The following is a 25263-nucleotide window of genomic DNA, read 5'->3' as shown; positions in this document are numbered from 1 at the left end:
CAGAGGGTTTTCCCCCTGATTCCCATTGACTCCAGTTTAGCTAGGGCTCCTTGATCCCATATTCAGTCAAATGCTGCCTTGATGTCAAGGCCAGTCACTCTCACCTCACCTCTGACATTCATCTCTTTTGTCCATGTTTGAACCAAGGCTGAAATGAGGTCAGGAGCTGGGTGACCCTGGCGGAACCCAAACTGAACATCCATGAACAGGTTATTGCTGACTAAGAGCCGCTTGATAGCACTGTTGAAGACTCTTTCCATCACTTTGCTGATGATGGAGAGTAGACTGATAGGGCGGTAATCGGTGAAGTGGGTGTCCTAAGATGAGACCCCCTTAAATATGGATAAGTAGGATAACATTAGAATACTTCTACATAGGATAGTTTATTGAGGCTTGAGACTAATCATAGAAAGTATATATACCCAGTAATCATTATTAACCATTAAACATGTATTCATAGAACATAGCAGTAACAGGCATTTAAACCCTGGCTAATAATAATAATCTTCATTATTGTTACAAGTAGGCTTACATTAACACTGCACTGAAGTTACTAATAAGTAGTGGCCGCAATGTATGATGGGATTTAAGCTAACTTGCCCGAGTTCTCAAGATAGGTCGAATTAGACTGAAATAGTATGGTCAGGAATAATACAGTCAGCTTAGTGAGCAGTTCTTATCAGCGGCCTCAACATCCTGTCTCAGGCATACCTCGGCACAAAGGAGGAACCAACATCAACAGGGGCTGGTTTAGCTCACTCAGCTAAATCGCTGGCTTTTAAAGCAGACCAAGCAGGCCAGCAGCACGGTTCAATTCCCGTACCAGCCTCCCCGGACAGGCGCCGGAATGTGGCGACTAGGGGCTTTTCACAGTAACTTCATTGAAGCCTACTCGTGACAATAAGCGATTTTCATTTTCATCCTGCACCCAGATGGACAATTAGGGGGGCAGGAACTGATTGAGATAAGCAGCATGGGAGCAGGGGAGAGCAAAGGTCAGCGGATACAAAAACAACAGATGGTCATGGAGCAGGATAGAGCTAAATCATGAGGTGATCACACAGTCATCATTTATGGAGTTCAACCGCGATAAATGTGAAGTGCTTCATTTTGGGAGGTCGAATTTGAATGCTGAATTATAGGTATAAGGCAGGATTCTTAGAAGTGTGGAGGAACAGAGGGATCTTGAGGTCCACGTACATAGATCCCTCAAAGTTGCCACCCAGGTTGATCGGGTTGTTAAGAAGGCATACGTGTGTTGGCTTTTATTAACAAGGGGCTTGAGTTTAAGAGCCGCGAGGTTTTGCTGCAGCTTTATAAAACCCTGGTTAGACCACACTTGGAATATTGTGGCCGGTTCTGGTCATCTCATTATAGGAAGGATGTGGCTGCTTTGGAGAGGGTACAGAGGAGATTTACCAGCAGGCTCCCTGGACTGGAGGGCATGTCTTATGAAGAAAGGTTGAGGAAGCTAGGGCTTTTCTCACTAGAGCGAAGAAGGTGACTTGATAGAGGTGTACAAGGTGATAAGAGGCATGGATAGAGTGGATAGTCAGAGACTTTTCCCCAGGGTGGAAATGGCTGTCACGAGGGGACATAATTTTAAGGTGGTTCGAGGAAGGTATAGGGGAGATGTCAACGGTCAGTTCTTTACACAGAGAGTGGTGGGTGCGTGGAATGCACTGCCAGCAGAGGTGGTGGAATCAGAGTCATTAGGGACATTTAAGCGACTCTTAGACAGGCACATGGACGGCAGTAAATTGAAGAGGTGTAGGTTAGGTTGATCTTAGATTAGGATAAGTGGTCGGCACAACATCATGGACCGAAGGGTCTGCACTTGCTGTACTGTTCTATGTTCTATGTTCCCTAAAGTAAACTTCATTGGTTAAGATAAAATTGACAGATACAAGGATTTGATAGAGTCCAGCTGGGGTAGGCTATTGGTTTTTGGAATATTGTATAACTATTGCACCTGAACCAGTGTAAAGTAGAGTGATTTTGGTGTTTATCCAAACCACTCTCCCTCGTACATTGACCAAGCTGGGAAAATAAAGCCGCCTTAACCAGAGTTGATGTGTCCGCAGGTCTTTGTGTTTAGCTGAGCTGTAACTAAGAGGGAGAAGCCTAACGTAAAAGCCAGCTCAATACTCAGTCCTTAAAAATGCTCCTACAATTGGCAGGGTTGGATTTGTCCTGTTTCTTGTGTGCAGGACACACCAGGGCAATTTTCCACATTGCCGGGTAGATGCCATTGTTGTAGCTGTACTGGAACAGCTTGGCTAGGGGTGCAGCAATTTCTGAAGCACAAGGTTCAGTACTATTGCCTGCATATTGTCAGGCCCCATAGCCATTGCAGTATCCAGTACCTTCAGCAGTCTCTTGATATCACATGAGGTGAATCCTGTTGGCTGAAGACTGACATCTGTTGGTTCAAGAACAAAGGAAATTACAGCACAGGAACAGGCCCTTCGGCCCTCCCAGTCTGCGCCGATCCAGATCCTTTATCTAAACCTGTCGCCTATTTTCCAAGGATCTACTTCCCTCTGTTCCCCGCCCGTTCATATATCTGTCCAGATGCATCTCAAATGATGCTATCGTGCCCGCCTCTACCACCTCCGCTGGCAAAGCATTCCAGGCACCCACCACCCTCTGTGTCCTTGGTGTTTCTCAATTCTACCGATACAGATTCCACATTGACAGGAAGTTATGAGGAGAGACAATACCAGGAATGAGAAAAAGGAAAGAGCTTAAATTGAAACAACTGGAGTTGAGAAGGTTGGAATACACTGTGGCGTTACCATCACCGAATTCCCCACTATCAACATCCTGGGGTTACCGTTGATCAGAAACTGAACTGGACTAGCCATATATTTATACTGTGGCTACCAGCGTAGGTCAAAGACTAGGCATGCTGTGGCAAGTATCTCACCTCCTGACTCCCCAATGTGTGTCCACCATCTACAATACCCAAGTCAGGGGTTTAACAGATTATTCTCCACTTGCCTGGATGAGTGCACCTCCGATGACACTCAAGAAGCTTGACACCATCGAATACAGAGCAGCCCATTTGATTGGCACCCCCTCTACCACCAACGCCAGTGACAACAATGTGTACCATTTACAAGATGGCTGCAGGAGCTCATCAAGGTTCCTTAGACAGCACCTCCCAAACCTACAACCACCACCATTTAGACCAGCATCAGACACATGGGATGTTCCCCTCCAAGCCACACACCATCGGACTTGGAATTATATTCACCGTTCCTTCACTGTCGCTGGGTCAAATGCCTGGAACTCTCGCCCTAACAGCACTGTAGAGGTACCTACACCTCATGAGCTGCAGTTGTTCAAGAGGCAGCTCACCGCGACCTTCCGAAGGGCAATTAGGGATGGGCAATAAATATTGGTCTAGCCAGCGACGCCTGCATCTGAGAAAAGAATAAAAGACGACAGCTCTGGCAAGGGACCCACTATTTGCTCAGACTTGGGAGCTGTTGTATTCATGGCGACACATTTAATGCCCAAGTTTGAAGAAGGAATTAAAAATCTTCTTTATGTCTTGCGAAAGATTAACACAGCAGTTAGAATGGCCAGCCCAATGCCGCTCCATGTTGTTGCAGAGTACGCTGACAGGAAAAGCTCATGAGGTTTACTCCCTCTCTCCTGATGTAAGTGCATCAATCTCTGAGTCAGCAAGAAGGGTATTTTAAGTGAGCACCAATTAGTGCCAGAGGCGTGCAGTCAGAAATTGTGTACCCTGAAGAAAAGTTATATTGGACTTGGGAAGTGTCGGCTCTGTTTCTCTCTCCACACTTGGTGCCAGGCCTGCTGAGTTTTTCCAGAACTTTTTGTTTCATTTCAGATCGGCAGCATCCACGGTATTTCGCTTTAATGTCACATAACCATAGTATTCTTTATGACATGTTTTAACTTTGCCCGTGTCCACAAAATATGTCGCCTTGAAGACTAACTTCCAAACTCCAGTTGGCTTTTCAGCAGGAGTCCTCCCCCTTTTCCACAACAGGGAGAGTCTTCCAGAGTCCTTAGAAAGCCGTTCCACTCAGTCTTCTGTACATTCCTGAATTGATTTCCAGCAGCAAATTTCACTCCATGATTCCTTGCTCCTTGATGGAACCAGCAATTCACCAGACATGTGCTTTCCGATATGAACAGTAGTTTTAATCTATTTACTACAGAGCCAGCCTGTTACCTGTTGATGAACTCTCGGCGAACTGCAGGCTGACTCTGGACAAGGGTATTTATACAGCAGCACAAGGGGGAGGAGTCGTGGGCAGAGCCAAGGGTGGAGCCCTGTACAAACTCCTGAGCATTCCCAAAGCTACTCCCCCTAGTGGTCAGATAACGCTACTGCACTTACAAAGATACAGTGTGAATTACCAAGTTACATTCACCACACTCCTTAAATCTGCACAAGCCCCTTCTCCCAACAAGGAGCCAGATCTCACCAGCATCCTGCTTGGTGGCTAACTCGAAGAACAACTTTCTACCCTCGGCTTTTCAAAACATACTTGTGGTTTCAGGATGAAATAAAGGCAACAATCACTCATAAGGGATCAGGTAAACACATCATGGGTTCATTTATTTAAACTTGTCACTTGAGAACATTTATACACACGGAAAATCTCTAGACATCAGCAACAGAGCCGTTCTGCTCACAAGCCAAAGTGAAGCTAAGGCGGGATCACATGGCATTCTTCCCATCTATTAATGGTATGCTGATCATAATGATAATCTTTTATTATTTAAAATTATGAAGTTACTGTGAAAAGCCCCTAGGCGCCACATTTCGGCGCCTGTTCGGGTAAGCTGGTACGGGAATTGAACCCGCGCTGCTGGCCTTGTTCTGCGTTACAAGACAGCTGTCCAGCCCACTGCGATATCCCATAAAGACATATTACAACAGTAGCAGCATCTGTCACTATGTGTCGGTGTCCAGATAATGGGCGGGATTCTCTGACCCTGGGCCGAGGCCGAGAATCACCCGCGGGGGGGGGGGGGGGGGGGGGGGCGCGATCCACGTAGTTGGCGCGGCGCCGGTCGGGGGCCTCTCTATGCGTCCCCCCCCCCCCCCCCCCCAGTGATAATGTTCACCAACAATCGGAGCTCAGCACATGTCTAGGGGGCAAGAATGTGCATCGTCTGTGGGCGAGGGCAAGATGTTTGTCGAGGGTGACTTCCCAACAACACTGGCAGGGATTGGACCATTGGAAAGACCGAGACTCATTTACCCGTTCCGGGGGGAATTCACACTTTGCGGAAATGCCTGATTCGGGTCAGGACTGTCTGACTGCAAAGCCCACGTCACAATCCCACAATTCCATATTTATAAATCAGGGCAAGTGACTGGCCCTCACTCAGGATTTTCTCAGAAACCGGGGCACTTGGGCAACAAGACCTTTTTCAGGTGTAAATTTGCACAATCAATTGGTTTGTCACTTCCCATCGAAATGATTGGCTGTGACATAATTCATTTTAACACCTACAAAAAAGAGGAACGAGAGATTCCCCTTTCAGCCAATTGTCCAACTTTCAGATAAGGCCAGCCTCCCCGAACAGGCGCCGGAATGTGGCGACTAGGGGCTTTTCACAGTAACTTCATTTGAAGCCTACTTGTGACAATAAGCAATTTACATTACATAAGGCTCTGTATGTCATCACAGCAGAAGAGATCATACTAACGATGCTTATACATCAGCAGCGTTAATAATCGCAGCATTAGACTCACCGCTCCTGTTTAATGATTGGGATGAATTCCTCGCAGTGTCCGATGTACTTCCCGTGAGCTAGCGTTCCATTCTGACAGTGGCCCTGCTCCTCACCCTGACTCGGAGCCACCCCACAAAAGCCTTGCAGGAGCTTCAGATCCCCGAAACCTCTCGTCTCGGCTGACGGTTTGATGCGGCCATTCAAACTCTTTCGAGGGGCGGTTGTCTTCTGCGCAATTTCCACCTCAATCGGGCTTTTGTTGTCCAGGAACATCTTCATTACGATAGGGTCTACATTCATTTCGTTAAAACATAAAAGAACATAATCAGTCTCAAATTGCCCCCAGCTCTTCGCAAGTGCTTTTTCGCAGGATCATTAAGTTATGTAGAGATGAGGGAGACCTTCATTTAGCTGCCCAGATTAGGGAAAGAAAAGTTAGGATTTGCGTTCTGTTGTCGGACGTGCAGGGAAGCAGAACTCCCAAACATTCACAGACAAGGATGGAGACCATCCCAAATTGGGGAGGGGATTGGGATGAGGTTGGGATGAATGTTGGACTTTCAGATGTATTATATTAAAATTATTTGGTGCAGCAGGGGTTAAACACCTGGGTTAGTATGTGTATGAGTGCTGCAGTCACGTTTAAGATTCATCCTAGTTTGAAACACAACAGCAGCGCAGGAAGAAACTGCACGGCCTCCTCAGGGTGGCCAGGGTGAGTGGGAAGCACTGGCACCAACCCCTGTCCTGCACATCTGTAAAAAAAAACCTCCCCCAACCGGAGGGCAATCAGACCCCCTCCTTGCACCAATTGCTAGCACCCACACCGGCTGCCATGGCCGGGTGCCCTGACCATGAAGGCCACCAGCTTCCCTCCCCCTGTGCTGCATGCATCTGATTGGCCTAACACTGTGCGTTTTCTGTCTCTCCCCCCCCCCCCCCCCACCCCCACCCCCACCCCCGCCGTAGGAGAAGGCGGCCCACAACCGCCGGAAGAGAGAATCGACTGGAGGGGAACGCTGGACCTGCGGCCCCTCACCACAGCGGAACAGAAGGCGGGCACTGGACGTGGTCTGTGGGCACAGAGAGAGGGCAATCACCAAGGCGGAGGTCAGCATTGGGCAAGTGAGACCCCGCTGAGTTGCAGTTACCCATGGCACATGGGTCGCCACCACCATCCCCACATTCCCCCTCCGCCATCACCGTCCCCCCCCCACACCACTCACCACCCCAACCCGTGATCCAATCATGCATCACATCGCGTGTCTTGCAGGATCTCCTGGCAATGAGGTGGGCCCCTCTGGTGTCTCGTGGTATGCATCAACAGTGGAGATACGGTCAAAGTGAAAGGGACTGCATGACGGGGTGTCAGCAACCATCCAACACCTGCAGATGCAGTTAGAGGAGTCCAACTGCCTGTAGGAACAGGAGATGGTGTCACCTGTGCGTGTCACCCAGGCCAACACTGCACAGGTGGTGTCCCCGGTGGAGACCTTGGGGGCGAAGGTTTTGGCCATGGGTCAAGATGTCCAAGGCCTGGAGCACTCTGTGTGGGCATTGGCCAAGGCCCAGGACAGGCCTGCCCTGTCACAGCCAGCCATGCACTAGGGCCACCTGAAAATTGCAGAGACGCTCAAGAGTGTGGCCCAGTCACAGTGGGCCATGGGTGAGGGCATTGGTGGCATTGTCCAGGTGCTGGCTGACGTGGCGCAGACCCAGAGGGAGGTGGCGCAGTCACTGGCTGACGTGGCTCAGACTCAGAGCGAGGTGGCGCAGTCACTGGCTGACGTGGCGCAGACCCAGAGGGAGGTGGCGCAGTCACTGGCTGAAGTGGCGCAGACCCAGAGGGAGGTGGCGCAGTCACTGGCTGACGTGGCACAGACCCAGAGGGAGGTGGCGCAGTCACTGGCTGACGTGGCACAGACCCAGAGGGAGGTGGCGCGGTCACTGGCTGACGTGGCACAGACCCTGAGGGAGGTGGTGCAGTCACTGGCTGACGTGGCGCAGACCCAGAGGGAGGTGTCGCAGTCACTGGCTGACGTGGCTCAGACCCGGAAGGTGGTGACAGTCACAGCGTGATGTTGGGCAGTCCCAGAGGGAGGTGGCGCAGTCACTGGCTGATGTTGCGCAGTCCCAGAGGGAAGTGGCCCACGGCCGCGAGCATCGAGATTCTGGTCGAGACGGGAGCGGGGCTCCAGGACTGGCCGTGCCAGCTGGTGGCGGTGCCTCAGCGGATGGCTCCGCTCGCACCCCCACCCCATGGAGTAGCCGGAGGGCCATCAGGCCCCCCTTAGGGAGGAGAAGGTGATGGGGCCCGTATCGATGACCCGCCGGATGGGGGAGGGTGGGTGCTAGAACACCACAGCGCCTCGGACCACACACCCCCGTCTATGGCACATCTGATGGGCAGGGGGCTAAACAGGGCAGCACCATGCCACCTGGGACACCTGAGCAGCAGCTGGGCCCATCCAGGCCCGGTCGCCCCAGAAGACGGACGCAAAAGGTCGCAGGGTGGGAATCGCAGTCGACCACTCCTGATGTACTACCTGGGTTTCCACCTAGGCAAAGCATTAGGGCCATTAAGGCCAGAAAGATAGTCACCAATTAAGTTGGCGCAGGTGCAGCACATAGGGTAGTGATAGGGGCTAGAGCACAAACATGTATATGTGTGTTCACAATAAACACATGTTCACTACGTTACATCCAGCTCCTGGCTCCCCAATCGGCCCCCGACCCTCCCCACACCCATGGGATTTCCCCAATCTCCTCTCTCTCTCCTCCAAGCGGCAGGTCCCACTCTCAAGTTCCCCCCTTCACCCTACCCCCCCCCCCCACCCCCACCAAACCTGCCCACCGCGCCCCTTGAAAAACACACATACACACCCACCCACTCACCCAAAATCCACCCTACCTGGCCTGTGACCTTCTCCCTGGCCTGTCAGGTTCATTGCTCCCATTAAGCCGACCTGCTCCACGGCAGCAGTGTTGCACTGTGGTGGGCGCTGCGGCGACTCTGGCAGCTCCAGCCCGCGGAGGTTTGAATGCAGTGGGCCAGAGCGGGCCAGAGCACTGTTGTAATTCCAACGGGCCAGGACCTTACACTGCTGGGTACAAGCCCAATGTTTCTCTCTCCACAGATGCTGCCAGATGTGCTGAGTTTTCCCAGCATTTTTATAACACAACCAGAGCTCTGGGTCAAAGCGGCAGGTTTTAATGTAGAAACTTCAAAAATAGATACAGGAGGAGGCCATTCAGCCCATCAAGCCTGCTCTGCCATTCTGTATGATCATGGCTGTTCCTTCATCTCAATTTCCTGCTTTCTCCCCATACCCCTCCCGACCACCAAAATCTAAAAAAATTATCAATTTCTTTCTTGAATACATTCAGTGACTTGACCTCCACAGCCTTTTGTGGTAAAGAATTCAACAGGTTCACCACTGAGTGAAGAAATGCTTCCTCATCTCATTCCTAAATGGCCTACCCCATATCCTGAAAACATCCTCCCGGCCCTTACTTTGTCCGGCCCTGTTAGAATCCCGTTGGGAGAATCCCGCCCATAAAATTCTAAGTGCCGACGCTGGAGTAAAAACCGGATACTGGAAGTATGCAGAGGGATTTGGATAGGTTAAGTGAATGGGCTAAGGTCTGGCAGATGGAATACAATGTTGACAAATGTGAGGTTATCCATTTTGGTAGGAATAACAGCAAACGGGATTATTATTTAAACGATAAAAGCATGCCGCTGTTCAAAGAGACTTGGGTGTGCTAGTGCATGAGTCACAGAAGGTTGGTTTACAAGTGCAACAGGTGATTAAGAAGGCAAATGGAATTTTGTCCTTCATTGCTAGAGGGCTGGAGTTTAAGACTAGGGAGGTTATGTTGCAATTGTATAAGGTGTTAGTGCGGCCACACCTGGAGTATTGTGTTCAGTTTTGGTCTCGTTACTTGAGAAAGGACGTACTGGCACTGGAGGGTGTGCAGAGGAGATTCACTAGGTTAATCCCAGAGCTGAAGGGGTTGGATTATGAGGAGAGGTTGAGTAGACTGGGACTGTACTCGTTGGAATTTAGAAGGATGAGGGGGGATCTTATAGAAACATTTAAAATTATGAAGGGAATAGATAGGATAGATGCGGGCAGGTTGTTTCCACTGGCGGGTGACAGCAGAACTAGGGGGCATAGCCTCAAAATAAGGGGAAGTAGATTTAGGACTGAGTTTAGGAGGAACTTCTTCACCCAAAGGGTTGTGAATCTATGGAATTCCTTGCCCAGTGAAGCAGTTGAGGCTCCTTCATTACATGTTTTTAAGGTAAAGATAGATAGTTTTTTGAAGAATAAAGGGATTAAGGGTTATGGTGTTCGGGCCGGAAAGTGGAGCTGAGTCCACAAAAGATCAGCCATGATCTAATTGAATGGCGGAGCAGGCTCGAGGGGCCATATGGCCTACTCCTGCTCCTAGTTCTTATGTTCTTATGTTTTACTCTGGCGTCGACGCCCATTCCCAGACCCCTATTCTGGGGGCTCCGTGGGGCTGGCAGGGGCATGGTGCGATTTGCGGGGGCGGGGCCTTGGCGCGGCATTGGAGACCCGCCACGCATGCGCAGTTGGGGCAGCTCAATCCTGCGCATGTGCAGTTGGGCCACACCATCCTGCGCATGCGCGGGGAACTTCTTACGCGTGCCGGCCCTGACCCAACATGAGGCTGGTGCTCAGGGGCCAGTCGCGGCGGTAAGTAGTCTCGGGGGGGAGATGCCGGCCCGCCAATCGGTGGGCCCCGATCTTGGGCCAGACCCCATCGGAGGCCACCCCGGTGAAGGAGCCCCCCTTCCCTCCTCCCCCCACATGCCGACCCCCGAGCGTTCCCGCAGAGTTCCCGCCGGCAGCGACCAGGGGTGAACGGCGCCGGTGGGAGTGTCGTGTCGGAGCAGCCGCTCGGCAACATCCGGGCCGGAGAATCGGCAGCCCCGCCAATTCCAGCGGCCCACGGCCAGCGCCGGCACCAATGGCGCCAATTCTCCGGAGAATCGCGCGGCGATGTCGGGGCATCATGGCGCGGTTGCTTCGATTCTCCGGCCCGGCGCGGGGCTCGGAGAATTGCCCCCTATACCTTTCAATCAGATCTCCTCTCAACCCTGTAAATGCATTTTTATTCATTTACGGGATGTGGGTGTCACTGGTGAGGTCAGCATTTATTGTCCATCCCTAGTTGCCCTTCAGAAGGTGGTGGTGAGCCGCCATCTTGAGCCACTGCAGTCCCTGAGGTGTAGGTACACCCACTGTGCTGTTAGGAAGGGAGTTCTAGGATTTTGGCCCAGCGACAGTGAAGGAACAGCGATATATATTTCAGGGTGGTGAGTGACTTGGAGGGGAACCTCCAGGTGATGGGGTTCCCAGATATCTGCTGCTCTTGTCCTTCTAGATGGTAGTGGTCGTGGGTTTGGAAGGTGCTCCCTCATGAATGCTGGCCCAGTCGCATCGATCTCTCCTCACGGGACAGTCCAGCCAATCCCAGTATCGGCCTCTGCTGCACTCCCTCGGTGACAAGTTTATCCTTTCTTAGGGAGAGAGACCAAAACTGCTCACAATACCCCAGGCGTGGCCTATCCAGGGCTCTGTACACCTGCAGCACAATATCGCTACTTCTTAACTCAAATCCAACTTGAGGTAGAGAGGCAGAACTATGCAGGAAGGGCATTCCATAGCTTGAGGCCAAGGCAACTGCAGGTAGACGCTAACGATGGAAAAGAAAATAAGAGATAGGGAGGGCTTGGCCATTCAGGAGTTTGAAAAAAAATTAGAATTTTAAAAACACAGCACTGCTTAACTGACTGGTCAATGTAAGTCAGGGAGTTCAGGGGTCGGTGCGAGTTAAAACAGGGGTTTGGATGATTTCAAGTAGAATAATAAAGAGTAAGAAACATCAATGCTTATTGCAAGTAGAAATGTTTTATGCGTCAAATGAAGTTTGGGCATGCTACTTGTTAAAAGACATGTCAGAGGCATGTACCAGCTACAGAACCAATTTCACGGGGAGCTTTGTTCAACAGTGTAGCTACACTGCCACATTGTGGCAATAAGGAATATTGCAGTCAGTCAGTTGAATAATTCCAGCTGTGGCATCAATCGCAGGCTGGACCAAGGCCCTGATGCTTCTCCTGTTTCTGGGCACCTTATTCCTTCCTCCGCACCACAGCCCAACCCTCGTCCTCACTCATGATATTCTTTCAATTTTCAAGATTCTTCAATCAATTCACCAAACAATCATGGAAGAGGTCCAAGTAAAATGATGGCGCACATTGTAGACATCTGGGGCGGAATTCTGTGATCCTGAGGTAAAGTGTTGACGTCGTCGGAAATGTCGTCGTGTTTCCCGACGGCATCAACATAGCCTCAGGTTCAGCAATTCTGACCCCTACAGGGGGCCATCACGGCACTGGAGCGACCCACGATGCTCCAGCTGCCGATCCCGGTGTCAACTGGGCGCCGCGAGGTCCACGCCTGCGCAGTGGCTCCCTTCTCCGCGCCGGCCCCGACGCAACATGGCGTAGGGCTAAAGGGCCGGCGCGGAAGAAAGGAGGCCCCCAGCACGAGAGGCCGGCCCTTTAGCGGGCCCCCCAATCGCGGGCCAGGCCACAACGGAGGCCTCCCCCGGGGTTGGGCCCCCCCCCCCCCCCCCCCCACAGGCCTCCCCCAGACCATTCCACACCGAGGTCCTGCCGGGTAAGAGCAGGTTAGAATGGCAGCGGCGCGACTCAGACTTTTGCCGTGGCCACTCGGCCCATCCCGGGCCGAGAATCGCTGGGGGGGGGGGGGGGGGGCCGTACAGCGGACCCCGGCCGGCGCCGTGCCGACCATGCCGGTGCCAATGGCGCCGATTCTCCGCTTTGTGGAGAATCGCGTGACGTGATTCACACCAGTCACGGGGATTCTCCAGCCCTGCCCGGGGCTGAGAGAATCCCGTCCCTGGTCACAAATATTGTCTGATATATACGTGTCCCGGGTCATAAATATGAAAGAGCAGCAATTATTTAGTACACTGCGAGTCTGTGACAGCCTTTAGGTGATCCCACAGTGACAACTAAACAGTGTGGGCAGCACGGTATCACAGTGGCTAGCACTGTTGCTTCACATTGCCAGGGTTCCAGGTTCTATTTCCGGCTTAGGTCACTGTGTGTGCGGCGTCTGCACGTTCTCCCTGTGCTCCGGTTTCCCCCCACAAGTCCCAAAAGACTTTCTGTTAGGTGAATTGAACATTCTGAATTCTCCCTCTGTGTACTCGAACAGGTGCCGGAATGTGGCGACTAGGGGCATTTCACAGTAACTTCTTTGCAGGGTTAATGTAAGCTTACTTGCGACCATAATAAAAGATTATTATTATTAGGTTCTTCTGTCTCTGCACCCCCCCCCCCTTTCTGAATTGAACTTCAATGCAGCGGTAAGGGACTGCCCTTATATTAGAATTTCCATCCTCCAGATGAGGCAAGGCAACAGAGTGACTGGGGGGTGGAAGTGGAACTGAGTTGGTAGCACATTGACAAATCAGCAGCTACCCCGGCCCATCGCAAGTCGTCATCTCCTGGTCTGAGCTACCATCAACATCAATGATGTGGAGAAGGGGACTGGGGTGAGCACAGTAAGAAGTCTTACAACACCAAGTTAAAGTCCAACAGGTTTGTTTCAAATCACTAGCTTTCGGAGCACAGCTCCTTCCTCAGGTGAATGAAGAGGTGGGTTCCAGAAACATATATATAGACAAAGTCAAAGATGCCAGACGATACTTTGAATGCGAGTCTTTGCAGGTAATTAAGTCTTTACAGGTCCTGGCTTGAGTAAATTCACACCTCTTTAACCTGTGATTATCCCTCTCTCGGGTTGCTCCGTCTGGACCTGTAAAGACTTAATTACCTGCAAAGACTCGCATTCAAAGTATCGTCTGGCATCTTTGACTTTGTCTTTATATATATGTTTATGGAACCCACCTCTTCAGTCAACATTAATGGCAATCATAGGGAGTTTTTAAGTGTTTTACAGCACAGAAGGGAGTCCATTGGCCCATCGCGTCTGCGACGGCCATTTAGCACCAAACTATTCTAATCGTCATCCCAATTGTTCAAACAGATGGGAAGGATCCCAGGGTCATGGTCAATGGACTACGGGGGAGTCTTCTGGTGGTCCTAACCAACATTTACCTCTTAACTGACACCGCCAAAAGCAAACAGCGGATTAGTTGGTCATTTACCACATTGCTATGTGTGAAATCATACTGCGTGAAAATTAGTCGCTGCGAGAGCAACTGTAGCGTTTGAGAAATAGGAATGGACTGACTTTGAAGCTCTCTTGGATATCCTGGGGGGGGGGGGGGGGGGGACAATATTAATGCAATATCTTTCATGTCCTGCAGTAGTCTTAATTAAAATGTCTACATTTCATGAATGATGCTGATGCGTGACTCCAGCCTCTAGTTGGCGCTCAGTGCTCACTGAAATGCGATTGGCAAGCCAGTTGGTACAAGAAGTGCCCTTGGCCAGTGCAAACTAGCACCAAATGCAGCCTCCTCCAGATCTGAATAAAAGCATCAGAGCCACTGATTTAGAGCGACCGCGAATAAATCAAAGTCTATTTTTATTATATGGTGCTCGAGTATTTCATGTGAAAACCCCAGCCCGAGGAAAGGGTTTGTTTCATTAAGGTTACTCGCGGAGACAGAAAGCTAAGAAAAACAATTTGCATTTATATAGAAGCTTTCACAACCACCAGACCTCTCCAAAGTGTTTTCCGGTCCGTTGCTGAAGTGCAGACACTGTTGGAACATAGCAAATGCAGCAGCGGATTCGTGCACAGCAGGATCCCACAAACATGATCAGCGAAGCTGTCTTTGCAACACCGACTGAGGGATGAATGTTGGTCAGGACACCTGGGTTGGCTCCCCTGCCCTTCTCTTCGAAACGAGTGCGGTGCGGTCTCGCGCTCCCCCCCCCCCCCCCCGAGAGGAGGGACGGGGGCTTGGGCGAGAGAACAGCTCCAAGGGTGCAGCAGTCCCTTGGTGTGGCACTGGAGTCTCAGTGTACGTTCGTGCGCTCAGGTCCTGCAGTAAGATAGACTGAGAGAGAGAGAAAATAAATAGGAGCAATAGTGAGAGAGAGAGGGAGAGATAGGGAAACAGAAGACACAGATAGATTACCAAAGAACAAAGAACACAAACAAAGAAAAGTACAGCACAGGAACAAGCCCTTCGACCCTCCAAGCCCGTACCAACCATGCTGCCTGTGGTGAACCACTGTACACTGTATTAGGGGATGTAAGGTAGGACCTGTACCATAGGTTCGCCGGTAGCCCCTGCCGTCTGGCTCCGCCCAGTAGGAGGAGTATAAATATGCGTGCTCTCCATTGATCTGCCATTTCGCCAGCTGTAGCAGGAGGCCACACATCTGACTGCAATAAAGCCACAGTTGTACCCAACCTTAGTCTTTGTGCAATTGACCGTGCATCACTGCCTGACTAAACTACAATCTTCTACACTTCCTGGGTCCTTTATTCCCTTTACTCCCATCCTATTCATGTATTTGTCAAGATGCCCCTTAAATGTCACTATCGTCCCTGCTTCCACCACCTCCTCTGGCAGCGAGTTCCAGGCACCCACTACCCTCTGTGTAAAAAACTTGCCTCCTGTTTTTTTTTATAACATCCCACTTCCTAACTTCCCGAGGACGATGTGTACGTGCACTGTTACGGAGGTAGGCAGTTACAAGATCTGTCTGGGAATACAGCAACACTATATTATCCAGCAGCTGCTCCCTATTTGCAACGTTTTACCTTGAAATATATTATCCGGATTAGCAGGGCCGATTTCCTCTTGGCATCACTGCTTTTATTACAGCTCAGTAATCTTCGCACCAGATTTTCTACTTAATCTTGCGGTTTACTGTAATTGCAGGATTCAAGTGACCTTTAGCCGAGACTTCTAACGAAAAGCTCCTGGGAAAGCCTTTAATTAACTGCAACTAACTTCAAGCAGTGACAAAATGGAGCAGCTCTCATCAGCGCAGGGTTCTAATGGCTGCCGAGTCAACTCTTCCACACTCGCAATCTTGGCGCCAGGCCTTACCAAGCCACAACCCTGCCAAACGTCTTTAAATAGATCCCAGAGTTCACGCCGGAAAGTCTGTGTAGAAAACACTGCGCCTTTTGCCCTGGGGCGAAGAGAAAGGATGCCCGACGATGAGAACGCAAGGTGGATTATGCTGCTCGAATAGGAACTCAAGAGGTTTGAATTAGACAACACGGAGAACGCGAGTTCAAATCCCACTCTGGGAGTCCGAGAATCCGAAACCCGCTTTTAACAAAAGTCCACAAATACATTTTTTGAAAAGCAGCCCTGGAGATGATGGACGGTAATTTAAAAAAAAAACAACTGGTTCTCTAATCTCCTTTAGGGGGAAAAAAAAAACCTGCGCTCCTGCCTCAGGCTGACGTGAGTCTCCAGTCCCACACCAATTTAGTTGGCTCTTAATTATCCTCTGAAGTGGCTCAGCAAGCACGGAGTCAAGGTAAGTAGGAATGGACAATAAATGGTGGCATTGCCAGCATACATGCATTCGAAACATGAATCCTGAGTCAGTAACAGAGGCCTTGCTGCGTCAGGGAAGTCTTTGCGTGGCTAAATAGGCCATCATATCAAGAGGGCGTCGACAGGGATTTGCATCTTCTGTAGGTGAAGATGTCTCTGAAAAGTGGAGCCGCCCGTAAAGCGGCCGTCTTGGATGTCTTCAAGAAGCCCAATTGGATGTTTTTCTGTGGGTTTGTTTGACAAGATTTAACCTTGGGATTTGGGACAATATTACTATTCCGACACAAAACTGTAACAAGTCAATTATTTACACATTGACATTAAAGTGAAGGTTTTGTAAGATACCAGTTATAGCTATCCTCAACAATAACGTGTGCTTATATAGCATCTTTAAAATAGCAGAACCGGGGCTGGTTTAGCACACTGGGCTAAATCGCTGGCTTTGAAAGCAGACCAAGGCAGGCCAGCAGCACGGTTCAATTCCCGTACCAGCCTCCCCGAACAGGTGCCGGAATGTGGTGACTAGGGGCTTTTCACAGTAACTTCATTGAAGCCTACTCGTGACAGTAAGCGATTTTCATTTCATTTAATTTCATTTCATTGCATGGTGCTGCTCAGGATTATTTATATTGTTTTCCTAAACTCCTGGGTCAATGATACAACCTTTTCCTGCTCAATTATGGAACATAAAGCATACAGTGCAGAAGGAGGCTATTCGGCCCATCGAGTCTGCACCGACCCACTTAAGCCCTCACTTCCATCCCATCCCCGCAACCCAACAATCCCTCCTAACCTTTTTGGCCACTAAGAGCAATTTATCATGGCCAATCCACCTAACCTGCACGTCTTTGGACTGTGGGAGGAAACCGGAGCACCCAGAGGAAACCCACGCAGACATAGGGTAACCTGGGACCCTGGTGCTGTAGAGCCACAGTGCTAGCCAGTTGTGCTACCGTGTTGCCCAAATTATCTTTGGGGTTTCTGGTTTGTTGATGAGCAGAGCAGACAGCCAGAGACTGGACACAGATCCACGAGTGGAATCTGACCAGCCTGGTGGAGGAAGTAAGAAGAGACCTTCAAAGGTGGGGCTCACTCCCACTCTCCCTGGCGGGGAGAGTGCAGACGATCAAGATGAACGTACTGCCAAGGTTCCTCTTCCTGTTTAGATCCATTCCGATCTTCATCCCCAAGGCCTTTTTCCAAAACGTAGACTGTCTAATCATGAGGTTTGTGGGGGGGGGGGGCAGTTGAGCTTACCGGGGCGATACAAATTCTCGTAGTTGTAGGTGGAGAGCTCGATCCTCCACCTCAGGATTTTATCATTTTTGATCTTGCCCCGTGTGTGTTGTTAAACATGAAGGCTACCGACCATTGGTCAGTGAGGAGAGTGAATTTCCTGCCATCCAGATAATGTCTCCAATGCCGCACAGCTTCAACGATGGCTTGGGCCTCCTTTTCGACAGAGGAGTGCCGAATTTCGGAGGCATGGAGGGTGCGGGAAAAGAATGCCACGGGCCTGCCTGCCTTGTGGGGGGGGGGGGGGGGGGGGGGGGGGTAATAACCCGAGAATTCCCAAACAGACACTGCAAAGAAGGAAAATCAAAGGGGGTTTGGCCTTACCAAACCTACAATACTACCACTGGGCAGAAAGAGTGAGGGGGTGGGTACAAGATCCCAACACAGATTGGGTACAAATGGAGGAGGCCTCCTGTAAGGGAATGACCCTCCGACCTCAGGCCACAGCAGCACTCCCATCCTCCTCAACAAGGTACACAACGAGCCCAATGGTAGAGGCCACACTGAGAACGTGGACCCAGTTGAGACAACACTTCGGGATAGCCAAAATGTCCCCCATGGCCCCCATCTGCAGCAATCACAGATTCCCCCCAGCCATGCTGAATACCACCTTCAAAAGATGGACGTGGGACAGGGGCCACATTGACGGTCGGGGACTTCTACGTAGGGCACAGACTGGCGACACTAGACAAACTGACGAGGAAGTGGAGGCTAGCAAAAGGACAGGAAATGAGACACTTCCAAATGAAACACTTCCTCCGCAAAGAGACAGTAGGGTACCCCGGGGCCCCAGATACCACACTACCAGAGGACCTGATAGGCACAAGCAATGAGAAGGGGGGGGGGGCTATGTGGGAAAATATACGGACAGCTACTGGACAGGGCCCGGACTCCAATAGACGAGACCAGACAAAAATGGGAGGACGAACTGGAGACAGAGGTAGGATGGGGCCTCTGGAGCGAAGCACTGAGCAGGGTGAACTCCACCTCCTACTGCACAAGGCTAAGCCTAATGCAGCTCCAAGTGGTGCACAGAGCGCATCTGACCAGAACCCGAATGAGCAGGTTCTTCCCGGAGGTGGAGGACAAATGTGAGCGGTGCCAGAGGGGCCCGGCCAACCACACCCACATGTTTTGGGCTTGCCCCAAGCTTGCTGGGTTCTGGACAGCCTTCTCTGAGGCAATGTCCAAGGTTGTGGGGGTGAGGGTGAAGCCATGCCCAATTGTGGCACTCTGCGGGGTATGGGAGCAGCCAGAGTTACACATGGGGAAGGGGGCCGACGCCCTCGCTTTCGATTCCCTGATCGCACGCCGGCGAATCCTGCTCGGCTGGCGATTGGCAGCACCACCCACAGCTACAGACTGGCTCGCTGACCTCTCGGAATTTCTCCCCCTGGACGCCACCCGACGGGGGGGGGGGGGGGGGGGGGGGGGCTACTCCCCCCTTTTTTCTTTTGTTTTCTCCACTCTGTCCGGAAAATAAAAGAAAAGCACAGCCGAAGCCGGGGGGGGGGGGGGGGGGGGGGGGGGGGGGGGGGGGGGGGGGGGGGGGGTCACATAGGGTCAGTTAAACGAAGGACAAACTAAACCTCTCTGTATAATAAAGGAAATTAGCACGGGCGAGAACAATGTGATGTGTATATTGTGGTGATGTGCATCACTGTAGATACACAAGGGGTTACTGTAAGTACAGGTAGACTAGCTAGACACTAGAGGGAGCACCAGAGACTTGACACACAGACACTCAACCAATAGGCCAGTAAGATAGGACACGACCAATGGGCATTCACGATACACACAAAGGTGACACTACCACAAGGGGGCATTACACCAACCCATATATAAGGACACAGCACACATGATCTTCCTCTTTCCAGTGGAGACACTCTGAGTACAGACACAGGGTTGATTCAACATCACACCCACCACGTGGATTGTAGCAGACTGGTTCGTCAGTCTGAGTAGCTATAGAAGGATTAACAGTAGTGGCGAATCAGAGTAGGAGAATTGTTAATAGTGTTGAAGTTATCTCCACGTCTGAACCTTCCTTTGTCAGAGTGAACATCAAGGAAGCAGCTTATGCTACACCAAGAGCATAACAAGACACATGTATACAACTGTTTATAAATATGGGAAATGCCAATAAAAAGGTTTGTAAAAAAATGAATTCAGAGCAGAGGAACCAGCGAAAACAAATAGTATAACAAAATGGCTTCCTATTTCTTAAGCTACTGGGGCTCAGCTTTCATAAAGAAGTCATATAATTAGCATAGACTCTCAAGGTGGCTTGCTGTCACTCTATTTCCTAAGCAATATGCAGATTTTGATCATTGGTTATTTTGAGGAGATTGCAGGAGCTTTCTCAAAGGGCGAGGATTTTGCCAACCTCTGAATGTAAATGTGTCTTCAAAGATGTTCTCCAGCAAAATCAGCAACAATGCCAACAGTGCCTGAAAGAAAACTTTCATGTATTAGTTTACAATAGTAAGTGACCTAATTCATACCCCAATAGTAACGCTTTCCAAAACTATTCAGGTTGACACTATTCCCTCTCCCTTTTAACTCATCAAATATCAAGGCAGGGAAGGTAACCAGTTGTGGATGTATCATATATGATTGCAGAGATGGAGAACTGATCCGGTGTGTGCTGCTTAATTCACCTTTGGTACCAGAAAGAAATACTGAAAGAATTCAGAGTAAAGAGCGGCCAATCAGCCCGATGAATCCTGCTCCCCACAGAACCCATCACAGATTTCTCTCCCACACTACCGTTATTTCCCCATTTAAAAAAAAATCTAATTTCCCTACCCGATGGATATGTATCCCTGCGCAAAGCCCTGGGCCAAATTGGTACTCGAGTCCATGTTCCTGGACATTGATGTGGGATTTCTGGTGGATTTCCCATTGCGCCAAGTACAGCTGCACTTAAACTTCCCGACTTCTACATTCCATTCCGCTTGCAATAAATGCCAACATTCCATTTGCCTTCCTAATCACTTGCTGTGCCTGCATGCCAACTTTATATGATTCAGGTACCAAGATGCCCAGGTGCCTCCGTACCACCAAATGCTGCAATCTCTCTCCTATTTAAATACTTTCCCAATCTTCCAGCCAAATAGGACCAAGTTCATATTTACCCACCTTATGTTCCATCTCTCACATTTCTTGCCCATTCATTTAACCGGTCTATATCCCTCTGCAGACGCTCGTACCTCTTCTTGGCAACATACTTTCCAACCTACCTCATCAGCAAATTTAGCTACCAGACAGTTGGACCCTTCTTCCAAGTCACTGACGTAGATTGTGCACAGTTGAGAATCCAGCAGTGATCCCCCTGGCACTCCGCTACTTACAGCCTGTCAATCCAAAAAAGGCCCAGTGTTCCCTACTCTCCGTTCGCTGTTAGCCACCTCGGAGGAGAGGATGCCACCCTAATAGCTGCAGCACAGCTGTCATCCCCACCCTCCACCAGCGCAGATACACACACCGAGGTGGGGAATGCTAGTGGTCAGACTTCGGGGGCACACTCTGGTGAGCACCACACAGCTGCTGCTGATGCACATCTGGTGGAGGCAGGAACTCCCAAGCGAGGCAGCAGTTAGATGGCTGCTGGGTCCCAGCCTGATGCTGAGCCTCTGAAACAGGATTACCCGGAGCTGATGGAGACATTAGGGAATGGCCGGGACATTCAGAGGGGGGATGTCAGCGTCACTCCAGCAGACATATAGCCGCTTGGAGGAGTTCCAGAAGGCTACGGGTGCAGGAGATGTCGTCGGCAACGCGTGGCACCAAGGCCAACATTGCTAGGGTGGTGATCGCAGTGGAGAGCCTGGTGCACGACGTCGACACCAGGAGTGAAGGTGTCCAAGGCGTCGCGCAGTTGGTGACGACCATGGCTGAGGGTCTCGATAGAATGTCTGCCGCGCTGGGGGACGTCACCCAGTGCCAGGCTGACTTTGATGAGGTTCTGCCGGACATGTCACGCTCTCAGATGGGAGTGGCCGAGGCGCTGAGGAGCTTGTCCCAGTCGCAGGTGGGCATTGCCAAGGCGCTGCAGGGCATGCCCCAGTCACTGAGGAGCATCGTCGAGGGCGCGACACCATGGTGCAGACATTGAGGAGCCGCCAGAGCCAGATGATGCAGGGACAGCCGGGGCTCAATCCAGTTGCCCCTTCATCCCTTGGTGAACCCCAGGGCTCAATGGCGCCAACCAGGAGAAGGGGACGTGGGCACCAACCCAGGCCCGTCCCATGGAGTGGGGAGGTGACCATCAGCTCCCCTGAGTTCCACCCCTCTGGTGAGGCTGCATCTCACAGCCAGCACACGGGACAATTGTGCCGGGGACCTCCAGCCTCAGAGCCCCCAGAGGATGACCGCCCGCAGGGCATCGAAGGCCACAGGACAAGGTTACCAGCTGGCTGCCTCCCCCCTCAGATTTGTATCCAGGAGAGACACCGAGATGTAGCACCCGGAGGAAACCCACACAGACATGGGGAGAACCTGTAGACTCTGCACAGACAGTGACCCAAGCTGGGATTCGAACTTGGGATTTTGGCGCTGTGAAGCAACAGTGCTAACCACTGTGTTACGGTGCTGCCCGTTGGCTGCTGGCTGTTGCCTCCCGCAGTGTTCAGGCACAGTGTCCGTGCATCAGGGTGTGATTGGGATGCTGGGCAATGGCTCACACGTGCTGCATGGGCCGCCCACCCACAGGAATCCACTTGGGTTGTGTGAAGTGCTCACCTAACCACGACTGCCAATTCCCTTTTTTTTACTCGTTCATGGGATGTGGGCGTCGCTGGCCAGGTCAGCATTTTGTGCCCACTCCTGAGGGCATTTAAGAGTCAACCACATTGCTGTGGGTCTGGAGTCACATGTAGGTCAGACCAGATAAGGACGGCAGATTTCTTTCCCTAAAGGGAATTAGTGAACCAGATGGGTTTTTACAACAATTGACGATGGTTTCATGGTCATCAATAGATTTTTAGTTCCAGATTTTTTTATTTAATTCAAATTCCACCATCTGCCGTGGTGGGATTCGAATCCAGGTCCCACAGCATTACCCTGGGTCTCTGGTTTACTAGTCCAGTGACAATACCACTACGCCACTGCCTCCCCTCCATATTCAGTAGACTTCAGCTGCACGGCCAGAGGCCTATCAGTTGGCGGGGGTTATGGATGATCATTGGGACAGACGGGCAAGGACCAGGGTTGCCCCCAGAATGGCCAAACACGATCCAGGTTTTGGCATGATGGTGCCGTGAGCGTTTGTCCCCCAGTTGCCCCTCCAGCTCCTTCCCCCCTTCCCCCCCCCCCCCCCCACCCACCCATGGTGGCCCACCCCTGAAGCGGGTCCCCCACCCCCAGCCGGGGAGCCTCCACCAATCACAGGGGCAGCAAGCCCAGCCCCCACCCCGGGCTCCTTGCCCGTGAGCAAAGATGGCGACTCACATCCTCTGGTCCCCCTCCGCCAGGTTCGGGTTTTTCAAAAGGAGAACCAATCGGCGCCAGCGTGACCACTTGCCGATGAATGTCAGGATGAACGTTGGATAAGGGGCGGCTCCCGTTAATTGTATTGAAATAGGACAGGTGGTGATAATTGGTTTCTTGCCACACTACGGCGAGATCCCGATTTTGTCTACGGGAGCGGGCCGATTGCATCACAAACTGTTTGGCACCTGGCACGGATCTCATTTATCCTCTCCTGCTATTCACCGGCTGCGTTTCGAGAATCATGTCCCATATACTCCACTATCAGCTACTTTCTCGAGCTGTCAAACATAAAGGACTTTTAACAAATCCATACCAATTGTTCTGGTTTAATTGCTGCATTTTTTTGCATTCTTTCCGACTGCCTGGTTGAGTTTGCCCACTGCTGATGTTAGACTAGCTGTTTGAAAGCCTCGAGGAACTGGTGGGGACTGGTTCGGGGCGGGGGGGGGGGGGGGGGGGGGGGGGGGGGACATCGGGTCTCGCTATACGTGGATGATTTGCTCCTGCACATTTCGGACCCTGTGGAGGGGATGGGGAGGTTCTGCGGATCCTGAGGGATTCTGGTAGTTTTTCAGGGTACAAACTGAACAGGGGAAAGAGCGAGTTGTTTGTGATCCAGGCCAAGGGGCAGGAGGAGAGACTGAAAGAGCTGCCGCTCAGGATGGTGGAGAAAGTTTTCGTTACCTGGGTATACAGGTGGCCAGGAAATGGGATGCCCTGCACAGGCTCAACCTGACCCGGTTGGTGGAGCAAATGGAAGGGGACTTTAAAAGGTGGGACATGCTCCCGCTGTCACTGGCAGGGAGGGTGCAGACCCTGAAATGACTGTCCTCCCCAGATTTTTGTTTATCTTTCAGTGCCTCCCCATCTTCATCCCTAAGGCCTTTTTAAGCGGGTGAGCAGGATCATTTCGGGCTTTGTGTGGGCGAATAAGACCCCGCGAGTAAGGAGATCGCTGTTGGAGCGCAGCCGGGGGGGGGGGTTTGGGTTGGCGCTGCCGAACTTCGCAACTACTACTGGGCGGCCAATATAGCTATGATTAGGAAGTGGGCAATGGGGGTGGGGGGGGGGGGCGGCGTGGGAGCAGTTGGAGGCGGCGTCATGTAAACAGGGCCGGCTCAAGGCACCGGCAACTCGGGCAGTCGCCCGGGGTGCCATGTGCTAGGGGGCGCCAGAGACTCGGGTCCCGCGCATGCGCAGTTGGGCCGGTGCCAACCAGCGCATGCGCGGTGGCCGCCCTCCCCCAGGGCGGCCCCCCCCTCGGTCCGCCCCCCCCCCCGGTCCGCTCCCCCCTCGGGTCCGCCCCCCCTCGGGTCCGCCCCCCCGCGGGTCCCCCCCCCCCGGGTCCGCCCCCCCCCCCCGGGTTCGCCCCCCCCTCTCGGCCCCGCCCCCCTCTCGGCCCCGCCCCTCTCGCCCCCCCCCCCCTCTCGGCCACGCCCCCCCCCCTCGGCCCCCCTCTCTCGGCCCCGCCCCCCCCCTCTCGGCCCCACCCCCGTCTCGGCCCCCGCCCCCCCCCAAGGGCGCCGAAGTTCAGCTTGCCCGGGGCGCCAGCAACCCTCGGTCCGGCGCTGCATGTAAAGGTACTAGTCTGGGAGCTATGATAACGACTCCTTTGCCGTTCTCGCCGACCCGTTACTCCACAAGTCCGGTGGTGATGGCGACACTGCGGATTTGGGGACAGTGGAGGAGATACAAGAGGGTGGAGGGAGTGTCGGTCTAGACCCCGACACGTAACAACCACAGGTTTGTCCCGGGTAGGGTGGATGGTGGGTTCCAGAGCTGGCAGAGGGCAGGCATTGGAAGGATGGGAGATCTGTTCATAGACACAAGCTGTCCCAGTTTGAAGACGCGAGAGGACAAGTTTAATCTGCCGCCAGGAAACGCCTTTAAATATCTGCAGGTACGAGCCTTCCTGAAAAAACAGGTAGTGGCCTTTCTGACGCTGCCGCCACTGAGGATACAGGACAGGGTTCTCCGGAACCTGGGTGGGGGAGGGGAGGGTGTCAGAGTCGGATATCTACCAGAAACTACAGGAAGCGGAGGAAACCCCGGTGGAGGAGCTCAAGGGCAAGTGGGAGGAGGAGCTGGGTGAGGAGTTGGAAGCTGGTCTATGGGCAGAGGCCCTGGGCAGGGTTAATTCCTCCTCATCATGTGCCAGGCTCAGTCTAATTCAATTTAAGG

At 51.9% G+C, this 25263-nt stretch overlaps 1 protein-coding gene across 1 annotated transcript in view; it reads right to left on the bottom strand.

The window, feature by feature from the left end:
- oca2 (oculocutaneous albinism II) overlaps positions 1-25263 on the bottom strand; it is a 559961-nt gene that overhangs the window by 521104 nt on the left and 13594 nt on the right. Inside the window, exon 2 of the mRNA XM_038818856.1 lies at positions 5747-6017. Within this exon, the coding sequence (XP_038674784.1) occupies positions 5747-6006 (260 nt within the window). The 5' untranslated portion in view covers positions 6007-6017. The remainder of the gene's footprint in view (positions 1-5746; positions 6018-25263) is intronic.

Source organism: Scyliorhinus canicula, chromosome 14 (genome assembly GCF_902713615.1).
Source record: "Scyliorhinus canicula chromosome 14, sScyCan1.1, whole genome shotgun sequence".
NCBI classification, from domain to species: Eukaryota; Metazoa; Chordata; class Chondrichthyes; order Carcharhiniformes; family Scyliorhinidae; genus Scyliorhinus; species Scyliorhinus canicula.
The sequence above is the reverse complement of the archived record's forward strand: the minus strand, read 5'-3'. Positions and strand labels throughout refer to the sequence as shown.